Genomic DNA, 15,743 nt, shown 5'->3' with positions numbered 1-15,743 from the left:
CTTCCATGGGAGGGACGGCTGGTCAGCACCATCTGGACACAGACAGCACATACATGGAAATCGCCAGCAATGGTGGGTTTTCATAGATAGCCAGCCAGCAACAGGAGGGAAGATTTGAAATGATCATTATGTGTGTGTGTGTGAGTGTGTGTGTGTGTGTGTGTGTGTGTGTGTGTGTGTGTGTGTCTGTGGCAGTGTCTGTGGACTTGCCATCTTTGTCACTGTTTCCATTTCACTATTTCCCTGATGACATTTTCCTCTCAGATTTCTCTTTCTGCTTTACCCCTCTCGTCTATCCTTTTTCATCCATTTCTTTGCCTTCAGAGTCCAGCTGTTTCAGAAATACATGAATCTGTCGCTTCCCCCTGGAGACTACAAGACAAAAATGAAAAAGGCCATGGTGAGTTGGACCAAAGTGTGGACTCTTTAGAGACACCCCAGTGCCCGAGGAGATGATGGTCATCAGGGTGTGGTGGTGTCTGTGCAGACAAAAGATACAGAGACCTTGAGCTCATCTACATGCAATTTCCTCCCCTGACTGAGGACAGGGAACGGGTAGTGAGGAGAGTACAGGAGTGGAGGAGGGAGAGGGGTAGAGAGCCAGGCCGAAGCTCCAAACTCAAGAGCGGCAGACTGATCGTCAAGCAACATGTAGTCATGGCAACGGCAAATGGAGAGAGAGACAAGGAGAAGTGGCAAGCGAGAGAAAAGAAATGAGGGAGACGCTTCAGGTTAAAGCAAAACAGAGATTAAGAACAAATTTAGCACATGCTTTGCAATGTTACACTGGAGACAAATATTACATCCACTTACAGGTGCTATTTCAGTTGCAGAGCCAGGAGTTTAAATATTACCTGAGAATATTTTTTTCCATTTACCAGTTTACTTCTGTTTATATTATTCAGCAATGGCTCTGCTCAGAATTACACTTGAAGCTTTAAAACTAACAGCTGATCAGGTGCATATTTCTATTTTTCTGTTGCTCCCATCCTCCTTCATCACTACTCTGGCTCGTTTGTATTCTGTAAGCTCATCGCCACTCCTCATTCTCCACCCCAACACACACCCTCTTATTTTCCCCTTTGTCTCTCTATCAGCTCCTGCTCCAGCTCCTCTCGTAACTCCATCGTCCTAAGATCTTTTTTTCTGGCCTCCATCCCTCTATCCCAGCAGAACAGAGCTGACATTGGGCATGAGGTCATAGAGATGGGAAGTCATGCTGCTGCTGTCAGAAGGCTCAAATGGGCTAAATACAGTATGCACTGAGACACCCAAGAGACACCCTAAACTAGCTGTGGGCAGCAGACAGCCATACACACAAACCTCACAGCTTCAATCACATGCTTTTGTAGGCACATAACAAAAGGAACACACACACACATGAACCTATTGATATCAACAAAACTGCACTGCAGCATGACGCACACACACACACAAGATGAATGTGTATAAAGCGTATACATGCAAACACACGCATTCATTCCCTTATGCAAACACAGCGAGATGTGGCATTACAGATTCCAGAAAGGACAAATTCCCTTGGAGAAGTGCCATGGATTATTGGCTGGTATTGTCAATGTTGTGAACAATGGAAACGTTCACTGTAGATGAATGCTGAGAACTTACAACATGTTAAAAATAAAGGAACAAAAGCCTCAAAGGTCATGTCAATCCTTCAAGCATATATACAGTATGTCATGTGAGGTGAAAAATCCCAGCCATCAATGCAAACATCGATTGTAGCAAATTTTTAATAATGAACATTAAGCCAAAGAAGAGTGATTATAGAAAGTACAGTGGATGTGTGAAAAAGAAAATCTAGTGTAATGTAATGAGGAACACTTAAACTGCATTTATACATTAAATCATTTTGGTTTGACAAGCTTGTGTTTAGGCAATGTTTAATATTTGTAGATATTGCTTAACCCTGAAAAATATATGATTTAAGTATTTGACCATAAGGTTAGCAATACATTCAAATGTCAGATGCCATACGACCTCTGCACTCTCCAGTTAGCCCGTTTTTAAACTGCGATGTGATTACATCCAGTGTATTGAGGTTAAACTTTGAAAGTCGAGGATCTTTAAAAGGGTAATCATTGCTGTGGTATTTTAAGTAACACAGTTATAGAAATGTCCCATTTTTCCATGTTTTTACATAAATGGCATAACATGTGTAATTGGATGTCATGGCTAGGGTCACTTTGGATTACAGTTGATGGATGCTGTCCAAAACACTGTACCACACTGCCCCCATGTGGTAACGATACACACTGCAGAAGAAGATAAACCATAGACATCTTACAGCTGGGTGAACAGGAATGAACAACATGTTTATCTTTTCAGTAACAAGGGAACATTTGTTTCTATATCAAAATAAGGCAGTGCTAGGAGTAAAACATAACTAAATATACTGCTCCTGAACACACATACAATTAATAATTTCTCAAACTATCAGTGTCTACCAAGTCACAAATTCTGAAAACTATATTGTAGGTGCAATAGCATTAACTGCTCTGGAGGTGACACTGTAGTTAGTTCTCCTCTGAAGACTCAGGTTACAGGATTGGGTTCCAGGCCATGCAGGTTACACAAATAGCTCCCGCCATGCAGGAAAATGAAGCCACCCCCCACTGCGTTGTCACAGTGACAAGGCCACCTGTCCATTAAAGTGTGTATCACTTTTCCAGCTGACAATCCTCAGACTTGGAGAAGAGAGTAAAAACATGACGTTAGCACAATAGAAAGAGGGAATCATTGTTATGCTTGGGGAATGGTTTTGAGGTTTTGATCTTGACAAGAAGGATCAAGGTGAGTCTGTACTATTTATTGCTATCCATGTTTTTCTCTTTCATGGTGTTACATCCCCTACACAGTGAATCAAAAAGTAGCAGCCTTGATATCTTTCTTCTTACCATCAGCGAACTCTACATGGCTGAAGCCACTGGGATGAGCAGTAACAGTGGTGGTTTAGTTAGCGGAGGGGCTGGAGGAGCACGTGGCCCCCAGGAACCCTCTTTCAAAGCTGGGGTGATGTTGTCAGATGAGAGGGTGGACTTCCTCCGCGAGCAGGCCTTTTGTGTGCTGCGAGTAAAGACAGACAAGTGGAACCGCTTCATCGGAGCAGAGGAGAACCAGAAGGCCATAGTGGATTTCCTGGACCACATCTGGACAAACAGACTGCTGCTATTCACTGGACCTGGAGGGACACTGCATGCAGGTGATGCTCAGGTAAAAAATATATACACATCCAAAAATGAATACACACAGTTATAAAGTGAGTGTATAAAAACTGCAGGCACTTGCTTTCATAAATGTCATTTTATTTTTCCATCTTGGCTAAAGTCAATTTTGAAGGCACATTCAGTTATGGTTATATAGCCTTGAGTAAATATTTAATAGTTTAGTTCATCTATTGTCTATGCAGTGTATGTCGGATGTTTTTGATACCAACATCCCTGAGGTAAAGGTACTGCGGAACAGACTGATGATGAGCCACATTTCATCTGTTTGCCTGCGTGGCATAAACACACAGTTCATTAAAAATACATAGCTGCGCAATTGTTCACATCCTGAAAAATTTTATATAAACACCACCATGCATGCATGCATAATTATAAAATGAAAAGTTAATGGAGTTCTCAACCAGGACTATAAGCTGACATCTAGGCATTTTAGGTTTTAAATTCTCTCAATCTAACCTACACATTTTTTGAAATAAGTCACTACTTATTTCTGGTGCTTTCAATGCGGTTGAAAGCATTCCTACTGTTTTTGCCCCTTTGAAGACTTCTCCACCATGGAAGACCAAGCTGCTGTGTGTACTAAAGAAGGGCGTAAAAAGAATCTCCCGACAAGGATTCAGACACCAACTCCGACTTGGAGAAGTGCCTGGATACCCCATGGAGCATCTACCTGTTGTCATCTCAGAGGTGTGTATGTGTATGTGTGTGTGTGTGTGTGTGTGTGTGTGTGTGTGTGTCCAATTCCCACATTTTCTGCTTGTGGCATAATGTTTCTGTATATCATAAGTTCAAGGTTTTCCATTTAGAGCACCGGTTGCATGTCCACTCCATGCACAGGTCCTGGTCTGTGTGCTGTCCAATGGTCTGAACCATGAGGACTGGCCACAGGTGGTGTCTGATGACATCCGAAGGCACCTGGAGAAGCTGAGGAGCAGAGTTGTGACTCTGAGAGGCTGCGCAGAAGGTCGCACACTGCTGCCACTGCCTCTGTGTGTGGAGAGAGCACGTCCTCAGGACATCATACTCAGGTCTGTGTGTATTAATGTGTATAAAAACCCTGTGTATTGTATTTATAATAACTAGCCTATTATTATATTGTCAAGATTAGCCAGTAATCCTAGTTTTAAAAGTAGTGGAAAATCCCCACTTACGATTTATACTTGAATAGACAAAGTCAAATGTTGTAACTGACCCCATAACAGGGGGCAGTTGCAACATTCATTAAAAAGTAATTATAAAATTACTTTACAAAGTTTTTTGCAATTTTTAAATTTCATTTAAGCAAAATGTCTTCATTAAATTTTAAGTCAGCAAACTCAGCATCTCAGCATCTTGGAAGATTTCCCAATTATATTATATGGCCAAAAAACAGTGCACGTAAAGCCTGACTGCTGCCAAAGGGAGGGCCAACCTAACAATGCCAGCAATATCATAAATTGACATTGTCAGGTCTGTTTGGCTCTCCATCTAAGAGTCACAGAAAGAGTTCACTGCCCGTTTCTCAATGCTCACCTATATCTCTCCTGTATTCTATGGACGCCATAATAAAACATTTTTTGTACCTATTTAAAGAAGAAGTTATTTTAGTGAGGAGACTACAGGCATCTGTGGAGGCAACTATGGCAGCAGGCAACTAATATCACACACATCCTTTAGTAAAATAATTGAGAAATAAAAGCAAAAGAACATGTTATTATCAGTCACACGTGTATTCATTACATCTTATTGTATTTTTCATATTTGTCTGTCGGGTTTGACTTAGACTTTGGCTCAGCAGTTTGCTGTCTGAACGCAAGCATACCAAACATGAGCTCAAAATGAACCACAGCAAACTAATACTTCAGTGCTGCTTGTATCGTTTGTCTCTTGTATACAAGAAGAAGAATCTGTGCATTTTGGACACAATGAATTTGACTGCGGTGCAGGAGGCTATCAGGTCACACAATACGTAGGCTACATCCTGTCAACACGCCTGTTATTCCCGGGAGTCTCCCACAGTTTGTATGGCCCAAACCTCATTATATAAATAATTACATCAATGTATTATTACGAGGTCGCTCAGTTGCCAGATCTTGTATGAAAAGTATCATACTCACACAATCGACACATCATCCAAACTTCAACCCATTTGTGGCCTCTACCTGGCAACCTGCGACCCAGTTGCGCTGTTGATACCTGAGCAGGTAGTAGGCCTGGACGCGGGAAGTTGAATTAGCCGTCAGTAAATGGGAGAAGACTCAGGTGGGAAAGAATAAAATATACATGCTCATTTAAAAACAGCTGGATGGAAGAATTTATTCTCATATCTCAGAGTCAAACTGACAATGTCTCCGCCTTTTGCAAAGTGTATCGCACTATATCGACTTTAATCTCGGACACGGTGGAACAAACATGTTAATCAGCACATGAAATCAAAACGGCACAATCGCGCAGCGGAGCGACGGAGGGGCACACCGGCCACTTCCACCTTCATCACTAAAGGCAAAAACCGTGTTCCAGACGGTTTATGTTTTAAAACTTGTAATAGTAAGTAAAAAATAAACATAGGTCACCTTATTATCATGTCCTCTCTCTGTTTCCCTCAGCTCCACTGGTTGGCCACTTGACTATGGCTTGTTATACTCTATAGAGACTCTGATAGTCCAGTGGTCTGCTCAGATATGGAATGTGCTGAAGAAAGACTCTGGGATGATGCTGGTCCAGGGAGAGCATCCAGGCCCCAGTGTGGAGCTTCAGTTCTGGGCCTCTCAGAGAAAGAACCTGCTTGGCATCCAGTCACAGGTATGAGAGCTGGTAATTAAAGGGGCTTTTTTCATGTGTACACTGGATATAAGACAGTGTTATTCCTAAAGACCAGATATTTGGGACTCCACTGTGCTGGAGAATAGCTCAATGTTGAAATATTTAATGTCAGCTGAACCTAAATGTGTTGCATGACAGGGCATAAATTCCACTGAAGGAGTATTTATTTTATTTTATTTATTTATAGATTCAGAGCCCCAAAGTGGGGCAGATCATGGAGATCCTGAGAAGAGTCAAGAGCAGCTACTACTTCTCCTTTATGGATGTCTGCTGCAAAGTCAATGAAGGTCGATCAGCATAACTCATCATTTGTTAGTGCTAATTAATACACTGTCATTTAGTCTTAACTAATCTGATTAAGCAATTATTGTCCTAATAAATACTGCTCTTACATTAAAAAGTTTACAGCGAGAGTCTAATTGCAGCACAAGTTCTTCTTTCTTCAAATATACAAAAAACTTTTTGTATATTATCTGTTCAAAGTGCAAAAATAACTTTTTCTATTGCAGATTTAACTTCCCAACTTGTTTCTCATCATGCTCCATTCAAAATCGATGCCAACGTAGCAATTACATCGCTGTTTTTTTCTAGAAAATATCATTTTGGGAGCACAGCTGTTAATCTACGGTGTGCTGTAATTTCTGTCCCTGTTAGGGCCATGTTATAAAGTGATATTTCTGTATGTGGTTTTTATAGCGGTGCTGGAAGCAGAGGACATAGACCTGTACCTGCGCCCACTGAGGAGAGTGATCAGCAGCCTAGAAGAGAGGAGTTTCCCACAGGTGGACGCTCTGCTGCCTCCGCTCTTCCACACACTCTGTCTCATTTGGAGCCATTCCCAGTACTACTGCAGTCCAAAGCGCATGGTGGTCCTCCTGCAGGAGTTCTGCAACCTGATCATTGAGAAGGTACAGCGATGCATCTATATCTACATGTGAGGAGAGGATTAACTAAGTAACTTAAATTTCTAAGTTACTGTGTTTGTCTCCAGGCCTTTGGGTACCTTATCCCAGAAGAACTATTTAAGATGGAGCTTGAGGAAGGGGTGGAAAGAGTCCAGATAACCATCTCAGTTCTGCGCACCTTAAAGCAGTTGTTTCACACTCACCGCCAGCAGATCCCCAAATACTACAAATGTGGCCAGACCATCAAACTGTGGGACTTTCCAGCCACACTTGTGTTTCAGCGTTCAGACTGTATAATGGAAAGGCTGCTCATGATTGAGGTGCATGGGTTAACAAGCATAGCTCTGGTGTGTGTTGGTCTTAGAGAAAAACTAAAAATGTGTATATATTGACTCTTATTCTTAAAATAACATGCCAGAACAATTTCGCCTCAAGATCACATCATTTTTGACATATTTACATCATGTAAACTGCTGTACATTTATTAACATTTATATTGTGGATTTTTCAATGTATCCAAACTCACACCTCCAAGAAATAGTTTTTAATTCTCCGTGTCTGCATGTTGTCACCATGACCCATCAGTGGCTTTTCTCCACTCACATACAGGAACTTTTTGCCACAGCGTTGGACTTTCTGAAGTTGGAAAAGGTTGAACTTGGTGGATCCAGAGGGAAAGTCCTCAGTGAGATGGTCTTCAGCATGAGTGAGGAGTTTCATGACCGCTGGCGGGCCCTCAGAGAAAGCAAATATGACCCTTTGGATTATACGAAAGATGTAAGTTTATATTGCCCTGCTTTTTAATAAATATACCCCAACATGCTGTGATTCAACACAGACATTTGAAAGTGGCATTGACAGGCAAAGCTGAATAAGCTGAGAAGTAGCAAAGGAAAATTTTTTTTAACACACATGAACCACTAGCAACAGTCATTATTAGTCTGTGCATCTAACTTACTACATATTTTACAGATATTTTATGTCTTCAGGTGTGACTTATATGATTAAACCTCAATCAAAAAATCTGGTTTTTGTGCAAAGTTTTTGTTATTCTACCCAATAATGATCAACTCAGCTGAGGAGAAGTTGACGTACTTTACTAATGGAATAAAATTGTCTAATAAAAAAAGTAGACTCAAAGCTTTATAATCAGGACAAAGACTGGAAATATCCACCATGTCCAGTCACATGTCATCTTGCGTCCAGGATTTTGTGCATCACTACAGACATTTCATGGAGCAGAACAGAGATTTTGACCAGAGGCTTGGGACTATCATTAATCTGGCTTTTCAGCACTCCAAAAACCTACAGTCTTCCTTTAAGGTGTGTCTTACTCCTTAAGAAATCCCCTTACTTTTTATCAGTATATGTTATTTCATTATCCTTTAATTAAAAGGCAGGGAATCTCTGCTACATACTACATCAAGGCCTAAAATGAAGACTATTAAAACTATGTTATTCCTCTTCTAGTTGTTGAAGATTTTCGGCATGCTCCTTGAGAGACCCAGAGTCCACCAGCTGTTCTCTCCCAACTACAAAGTATTGTTGGCCATGTTCAACCAGGAAGTAGAGCACTGTCAGTTTATACTGGATCAACACAGAGATGCGGTGAGACACCTAGAACATAGCTATCACCCTAAATATACATGGTGATATAACTCACAGACCTAACTAAGCCTGTGTCACAAATATTTTTGGAAGACGTGTGAGTACAACCCCTTTGTGTTTTAGCTGTGGTCAGGCCATGCGTTCCTGGGGAAGAATATGCCATCAGTAGCTGGCAACCTCAAATGGTCACAGGAGCTTCGGAATCGCATCCTCACTAACAGAAGCAACCTTTGCCAGCTGGCCCATATGTATGGTCCAGTCCTATTCATTCATTGGTCCTATTTAGACAGAAATTATAGCATAGACACTGCCAGAATGCTGTTTACCTATTAAATATGTAGAGGCTTCTTCCATTCCCCTCTCACTTCCAGGCCTCTGGGCTGTGCTGAGGCAGATGATGTCCTCCAGAAGTGTGAGCATGTTTTGGAGGCTCTGGACCAGCATGATGAGGAACTGTTCTCAGAGTGGACTGAGGGCCTGGAGGAAATCTGTCAAACCCACTTGAAGGAACCACTGCTCACACTTGACACTGACACAGGCGTGTTCCAGGTCAACTTCAGTCCTGCTGTAAGCACAAAAAGGATGCAGTCCCCAGTAGACATTTTAAGGATATGAACCAGAATTAAAACATGTCATGTCTATTTATGTCAAGTGTACAGAGTTTAGTCTTGTTTAGTGTGCTGGTGCTGAACCATGCCTGCAGTTATTCCTCCTAGTCATACCACCTCTTTCTTTTTCTTTTTTCCCTAATGTTCTGTATGTGTATGCATGTAGTTAAAACAATCACAGTGAGGCATATTGCCTCCTAATGTGCTATCCAGTTTAAGATACGGATCCTTTCTATTCACATTTTTGCTGCCAAGGTAAACAAAAATAAAATTATAAACATCAAATTTATACTGACATTTAGAATGACATTTTGCCTCCTCTCCTTTTTCCAGTTGACATCAGTACTAAGGGAGGTGAAGTATCTGAGCATGTTGAAGAATCAAAACATTCCTCAGGCAGCTCTTCATCTCTACTCCAAACAGGAGAGACTCTATATGGTGGGTACTGTAAATAGGCTTCTAGGGTTGCTCTGGGTATAGTGTCAAACAGCTACATTTGCAGGAAGTGTAGCTGTAAATGGTTCATTGATTTGTGAATTATGCTGAAAGGTTGTTAGTTAGAAGTGTTAACACTGTGTTATGTCTTGTAGCACACACAGACACTGACCTTGGTGACTCAGTGGTACAACCAGCTCCACAGTACCATCCTGGCTGTAGAGCTGGGATTGGTAAAAGATGAGATGGATGGGATGAAACAACAGCTACATCCAGCCCTTGAAGAGCTTACCTGGGCTCAGGATGACCTATGGGACTACATTCAGAGCACACAAGATCTGGTAAAGGTACTGAAAATTTCTTGCATATTTAAAAGAAATCCCTTGTCTGTCTCATCAACAGACTTCAAACTTTTTAATGTCACTACAAGGCTACCTGAATTTCCCTTAGGGGATTAATAAAGCTTGTCTCATCTCAGACAAAAGGTGCAACGTAATACCAGAGAATGAGTTTTTGTTTTTTTTTTTTGTTTTTTTTCAGTACACTTGTTAACACATTTTCCAGCATAGTCAGACCCTTCTGCTATATTTAAAGCCTGTCTCAGCTGCATGTTGAGCTGAAACACACTGGTGATTTATTATAGAGCTTGCTAAATAGCAACATTAAAAGCTGCTGTGAAACCATCGCCTGCCAGTGTGGCATGAAACCTGGCATCCCCCCTGTGTGATTCAAACCAGTTTTTCTGTTATAGCGAACACTATAACTAAAAGCAACATCCAGCTGTTAACCAAAGAGAATGTAATTATTGGTAATAGCTGCTCTTTCTTGATCTCACCAGAGCATTTCTAGTCGTGTTCAGAAGAGCAAAGCTAATGTGGAAGCCATCCAGGCCCTTATGGGTAAATTTAGCCACCAGGCCTTTATCACCAGAAAGAGCCAGGATTCTTCTCTCCTTGTCTTTTCTGAAATTGAAGAGTGTGTTGCCAAACAGCATGCTCTCATCACCAGTACAGGGGAGCAGATACACAAACTCCTGCAGGTATATGCACGCCAACACTGCAGAGCTCATTCATATCTATGGTTATCCACTTTTTTCTTAACTCCTTCCAACACGTTATTATTCCGCTCTACTCCAGGAGAACCAGTCTTTGCTAGGTGTGGCAGACCTGGGCAGTAGTGAGTGGCAGGCGTACACAGACTATGTGGATAGGATGGTCCTGTCAGGCTTCTCCAGTGCAGTACGTTGTTCCCTGCAGTACCTCATAGACAACACAGATCCATCCCAACGCATTGCACCACTGTTTGAAGTCCAACTGGTACTCAACAGCAGTGAGATGACCTTTGACCCCTCACTGGACTTCAGTCACAGTGGGAACTTCTGTGATATTGTGGATAAGACGGTGACCAACATCAGAAATATGGCATCCTTCATTCCCAGAGTGGCCAGTCATAAACAGCTGGATAACTATCAGGTGCTGTACAGATCAGGTTTTAGGCTTCAGCATGCATGTTGTACATATACAGAAATAAGTGTCTGGGGATACAGACGTTATTACTACCACATCATATGTTGTGTTTGCTCATCTTATAGTGTGACATAAATGAAATGGAGGATTTGTCAGAAATGTGCCATGTGATCCTCGCACGAACACGTGCAGCTATCTCTAAGGTAAGTTTTTGTTTTCTGTCCATACATAAAGGTTCATTCATTACGCTATCGAGCACTCAAATGGAATGAGTGTTTTCATTTTCAGGTTAAGGAGTACCAGGGATCATTTGACAGCTACCGCTATCTCTGGACGGATGACCGGTCAGATGCAGCTTTCTGTTGTCTTCCTAGTTATCATTTTCATCACTTAAAAAATTCTAAGTACAGTTTGAAGAAAAAAAGTAAAGTCTTCTTTTCTTATCTTCTCACAGGTCTGAATTTATGAGGCAGTTTCTGCTTTATGGCCATGTGTTGAGTACAGAAGAAGCTGAGCTGTATGCTGACTATGAGCTGAAAAAGAATCCACCGACCCTGGATCACTTCAAAGAACAGGTGTCCTTCACCAGCCTTTGATCTGCCATGTATATAATCATATTTTTCTGGATTTGGACAATAGTCATAGTCTGTGGTCCTGTCAAATCATCATTACTCTAGATCAACCTGTTTGAGTCTCTGTATGTACGAGTGAGCAAGATGGAGGATAAGAGGGTATTTTGTGGCTGGCTGCAGCTAGACATCAGACCCTTCAAGCACACACTAATGAATGTCATCAAAAGGTGGAGCTGGATGTTCAAGGAGCATCTACTCAACCATGTAAACCAGAGGTGAGTCACAAGAACAGAAAAGCACAAACACTCTTGTGTATTTTTATTTTAAAATGGACAAAACCTTCCTAACATTTTAATAATTAATACAGTGTTCAAAAAAATTATGGGCCCTCTTCCTTCCTCTCTGAACCCTAACATCATCTATATTTCTCTCTTTCCTGCAGTGTGAGGGAATTATCCACTTTTGTCCAGGAGACAGCCTACGGTCTTTCTAACAAGGTGTCAGATGGCGACTATGCAGGACTTGTGGATATCATGGGTCACCTCATGGCCATACGAGACAGACAGGTCAGCAATGAACACCACTTCAAACCTCTCAAGTCGACTGCTGAACTCCTCAAGACCTATGGACAGCAAATCCCTGAGCGCGTCTACACACAGCTTGAAGTGGGTACCAGTGCACAAATACACACACATCTCCGTGGATGCCAGCAGTACCGCCTCTCACTACATTACATTGTTTATTTTTATCACTACAAACCACAGGAGCTGCCAGAGAAGTGGAAGAGTCTCAGGAAAATTGCCTTCACAGTCAAACATGAAGTGGCACCCCTACAGTCAAATGAAGTCTCAGTTATACGTAGGAAATGTGTCCGGTTTGAGGTGAGGCTGTGTGTGAGTGGGGTAGGATGTCAGTGTAGAAACCCCTAACAAAGAGCTCAATATCTGGCATATGAACCTTCTCCCTTTCTGTCCTGCATTATACATGACTGGCGCCACAGATGCAGAGGTGGAGGCAAATATACACGGAAGTTGCAGCTTGTATGAATCCTGAATGTGCAGCTATTTTTCTATATTTTAGGTCAAGCAGCATGAATTCAGAGAACGTTTTCGTACTGAGGCCATTTTCAAAATCAGTGTGGAGGAGCCATATAAACTAATTGATAAGGTGAGATAAGAAAATTAAAAAGAAAAGGTCATTATTGGTGCAATCATACAGTACCTTACATCATACGATTACATAGCAAAAAGCTTTTATATAAAATGTGAATGTATATCATTTCAAAACATTCTTGTCTCCAGTCCAACCGAGCAGTGGCAGTGATGGAGGCAGAAATGAAGAAGCTGCAGGACACAGCTGATCTATTTGAAGTCAGTTTCCCAGACTTCAAGCAGCTGCGTCAGTGTCGCTCTGACATCATCCTGGTCAAAGCGGTCTGGGACATGGTCATCTTTGTTAAGGTACCCATTAATCACCACAATATAAATAGTTTGACGTTTTTCTGTCTTACCCCTCTCTTTCCCTATAATGGAGCTCCATAGATTAATTATTAAGGCAGCAGGTTCAGCATTGTAAGACTCAGCATGTGCCTACATACATTGTATTTTTTTTTTTTTTTTTTTTTTTACGCAGCTCTGATTTTCCTTTTAGAATGTAGGAGAGAAGAGCATTTTGAAGTTCATGAGTGAATAAAAGACTAAATATTTCCATTCCCCTCTTCATGCTAGACCAGTATAAAGGAATGGACCAAAACTCCATGGAAAGAGATAAATGTTGAGCAGATGGACATGGAGCTAAGACGATTTGCCAAAGTATGGCAAGCTTCCACGAACAGACATTATAATCTTAAATTTGTACTAGGGTTGAGAAAAAGGGTACAGTTTTGTCATAATTTCTGACTGTCTTGCAAATGAAAGGAAATGAAGATGCTGGATAAGGAGGTGCGGGTGTGGGATGTCTACATGGGCCTGGAGTCGACAGTGAAGAACTTATTGACCTCTCTGAGAGCTGTCAACGAGCTGCAAAACTCTGCTGTCAGAGAAAGACACTGGCAACAGCTTATGAACACCACCAGGGTATGATATTATCTCTGCTGCTGTTTCACAGTGTCTCATACCATCTGATTTAATAATGTTTCCTCAATGACTGTGTTCTCTGCTTTATATGTGCTACTCTATTGTGTTTATTTCTATATTTCTTCAGTACTGTACATTTACTCATTTCCTGCAGACTCTTGTAATGACGAGCAGAGTTCAGTGAACCCCAATTATCCTGATCTGAAATCTGATAGTCATGGTTGCCATGTATTGGTTTTGGTCCTCAGGTCAGGTTTGTGATGGGGGACAGCACCACCCTTGGGGACCTGTTGGAATTACAGCTTCACCGAGTGGAGGATGAGGTCAAAAACATAGTGGACAAGGCTGTGAAAGAAATGGCCATAGAGAAGGTGAGACTGTTGAAAACCAACCGATAACAGGTTGTCATCAACTTCAAACCTTTATCTCTCTGTTGTTTATGTTATTACTTCACATATTAAACCCAGTACATTTCTCCTAGACATTATTCCATCACGACTATATACTGTGTGAAAGTCCTGGACATTGTAGGGCCCAGTATATTTTGAAAAATATATTGCTTCCTGGTCTTTGGATATGTTTCATCTTGTCTGAAACAAGGAATCCAAGGAATAAAACTGAGGTCCTTATCTTCAGCCCTACAGAGTACTCCTGAGCTGCAAAAACTATGTGCATTAAATATTAACACCCTTGTAAGAAATGTAAAATGTTTAACTTTGTTGTCAACTTCTTCCTTCCTATATCACTTGCAGAATTATTATGTAATATTTTAGTCTGCTAACAATTTGGAAATCATAGCTCGTGCCTTTAGTTCCTCTCACAGACTATTGCAGCCCTCCCTCTCTGTCCCTAAGTCTCTGATCATTAATTGTAAATACACTACAACCATATTCTTGAATGAAGAGTATGAATAAAATAAAACATTATTAATTGATGACCAGTGTCTAATTCACAAGAAGCTGACTTTTATATAAGGTAATGTAAAGGAAAGACAATGCACAAACACAAACAAATACAGATTAGAAATTTAGGAATATACTGGTTCATTTTTATACTAATGCTTTTTTTTTTTTTGGTACTTGACAAATGACACACACCACATTTCTAAAAGCAACATTTTTCATTTTGCCTAGGTATTGGCTGAGATAACTCGGACATGGAGTGTTATGTCGTTGTCATATGAGACTCATGCCAGCACAGGAATCCCTCTGTTAAAAGCAGATGAAAATCTGATAGAGACACTGGAGGACAACCAGGTGAGTTCATGGTGACTGTTTATTCTCCACACCATTTAAGATGTAGTTGAATTGATACACTGAACCTTGGTGACATGGAACATCAGACGTCTTTTTAATTTCTTTAAAGCCCATCAGATACACTTTTTACTGACCACTATGTGAATATTGAAATAAATATTCACTTCATATATTTTTAGGTGCAACTGCAGAACATCTTGATGAGTAAGTATGTCGAGTATTTCCAGCCAGAAGTGAGTGGATGGCAAAGGAAGCTGATGGTGGCTGACCTTGTCATCTCCTCCTGGATGTCTGTCCAGAGGACCTGGGCACACCTTAACAACATCTTTACCTACAGCCATGACATCCGGTGCCAACTTGCCACTGATGCAGAGCGCTTTCAGGGAATACACGATGACTTTCAGGTAAGATGTAGACAGAGACTGTTGTTGGCTTCATAAATAAACAGTGGATCCTTCTCACTATACAATTGCACTGTATCTCCTTTACATTTTGTGGTCTTTTTTTTATTTTATTGCCCTTTGCCCCCCACCCCCAGAGTTTGGTAACTGAGGTAGTGCAGAACAGTAATGTGGTAGAAGTTACCAATCAGCAAGACTTCCTGGAGAATCTGGAGACTTTGCAGCGGAGACTGGGTGTGTGTGAGAAGGCCTTAGCTGAGTACCTGGAGACCAAAAGGCTGACTTTCCCCAGATTTTACTTTGTCTCTGCCTCAGATCTGTTGGAGATTATCTCCAAGGGAACACAACCCAAACAGGTAACAGATTTAAT

The 15,743-nt window shown here is 41.2% G+C and overlaps 1 protein-coding gene across 1 annotated transcript in view; it reads left to right on the top strand.

Annotated features, from left to right (window-relative positions):
* The first annotated feature begins 3,902 nt into the window (after nucleotides 1-3,902).
* Nucleotides 3,903-15,743, top strand: part of dnah9l (dynein, axonemal, heavy polypeptide 9 like) — a 32,966-nt gene continuing 21,125 nt past the window's right edge. Inside the window, 29 exon segments of the mRNA XM_026313305.1 lie at nucleotides 3,903-3,932; nucleotides 4,083-4,273; nucleotides 5,831-6,026; nucleotides 6,235-6,334; nucleotides 6,744-6,955; nucleotides 7,039-7,272; nucleotides 7,562-7,729; nucleotides 8,159-8,275; nucleotides 8,423-8,560; nucleotides 8,684-8,808; nucleotides 8,932-9,127; nucleotides 9,502-9,606; nucleotides 9,759-9,950; nucleotides 10,442-10,642; nucleotides 10,740-11,075; nucleotides 11,195-11,272; nucleotides 11,358-11,413; nucleotides 11,524-11,644; nucleotides 11,747-11,916; nucleotides 12,084-12,306; nucleotides 12,406-12,522; nucleotides 12,722-12,808; nucleotides 12,943-13,101; nucleotides 13,369-13,452; nucleotides 13,558-13,716; nucleotides 13,965-14,087; nucleotides 14,850-14,972; nucleotides 15,152-15,376; nucleotides 15,511-15,729. Coding sequence (XP_026169090.1) covers nucleotides 3,903-3,932; nucleotides 4,083-4,273; nucleotides 5,831-6,026; nucleotides 6,235-6,334; nucleotides 6,744-6,955; nucleotides 7,039-7,272; nucleotides 7,562-7,729; nucleotides 8,159-8,275; nucleotides 8,423-8,560; nucleotides 8,684-8,808; nucleotides 8,932-9,127; nucleotides 9,502-9,606; nucleotides 9,759-9,950; nucleotides 10,442-10,642; nucleotides 10,740-11,075; nucleotides 11,195-11,272; nucleotides 11,358-11,413; nucleotides 11,524-11,644; nucleotides 11,747-11,916; nucleotides 12,084-12,306; nucleotides 12,406-12,522; nucleotides 12,722-12,808; nucleotides 12,943-13,101; nucleotides 13,369-13,452; nucleotides 13,558-13,716; nucleotides 13,965-14,087; nucleotides 14,850-14,972; nucleotides 15,152-15,376; nucleotides 15,511-15,729 — 4,485 coding nt within the window.

Source organism: Mastacembelus armatus, chromosome 17 (assembly GCF_900324485.2).
Source record: "Mastacembelus armatus chromosome 17, fMasArm1.2, whole genome shotgun sequence".
NCBI classification, from domain to species: Eukaryota; Metazoa; Chordata; class Actinopteri; order Synbranchiformes; family Mastacembelidae; genus Mastacembelus; species Mastacembelus armatus.
The sequence above is the reverse complement of the archived record's forward strand: the minus strand, read 5'-3'. Positions and strand labels throughout refer to the sequence as shown.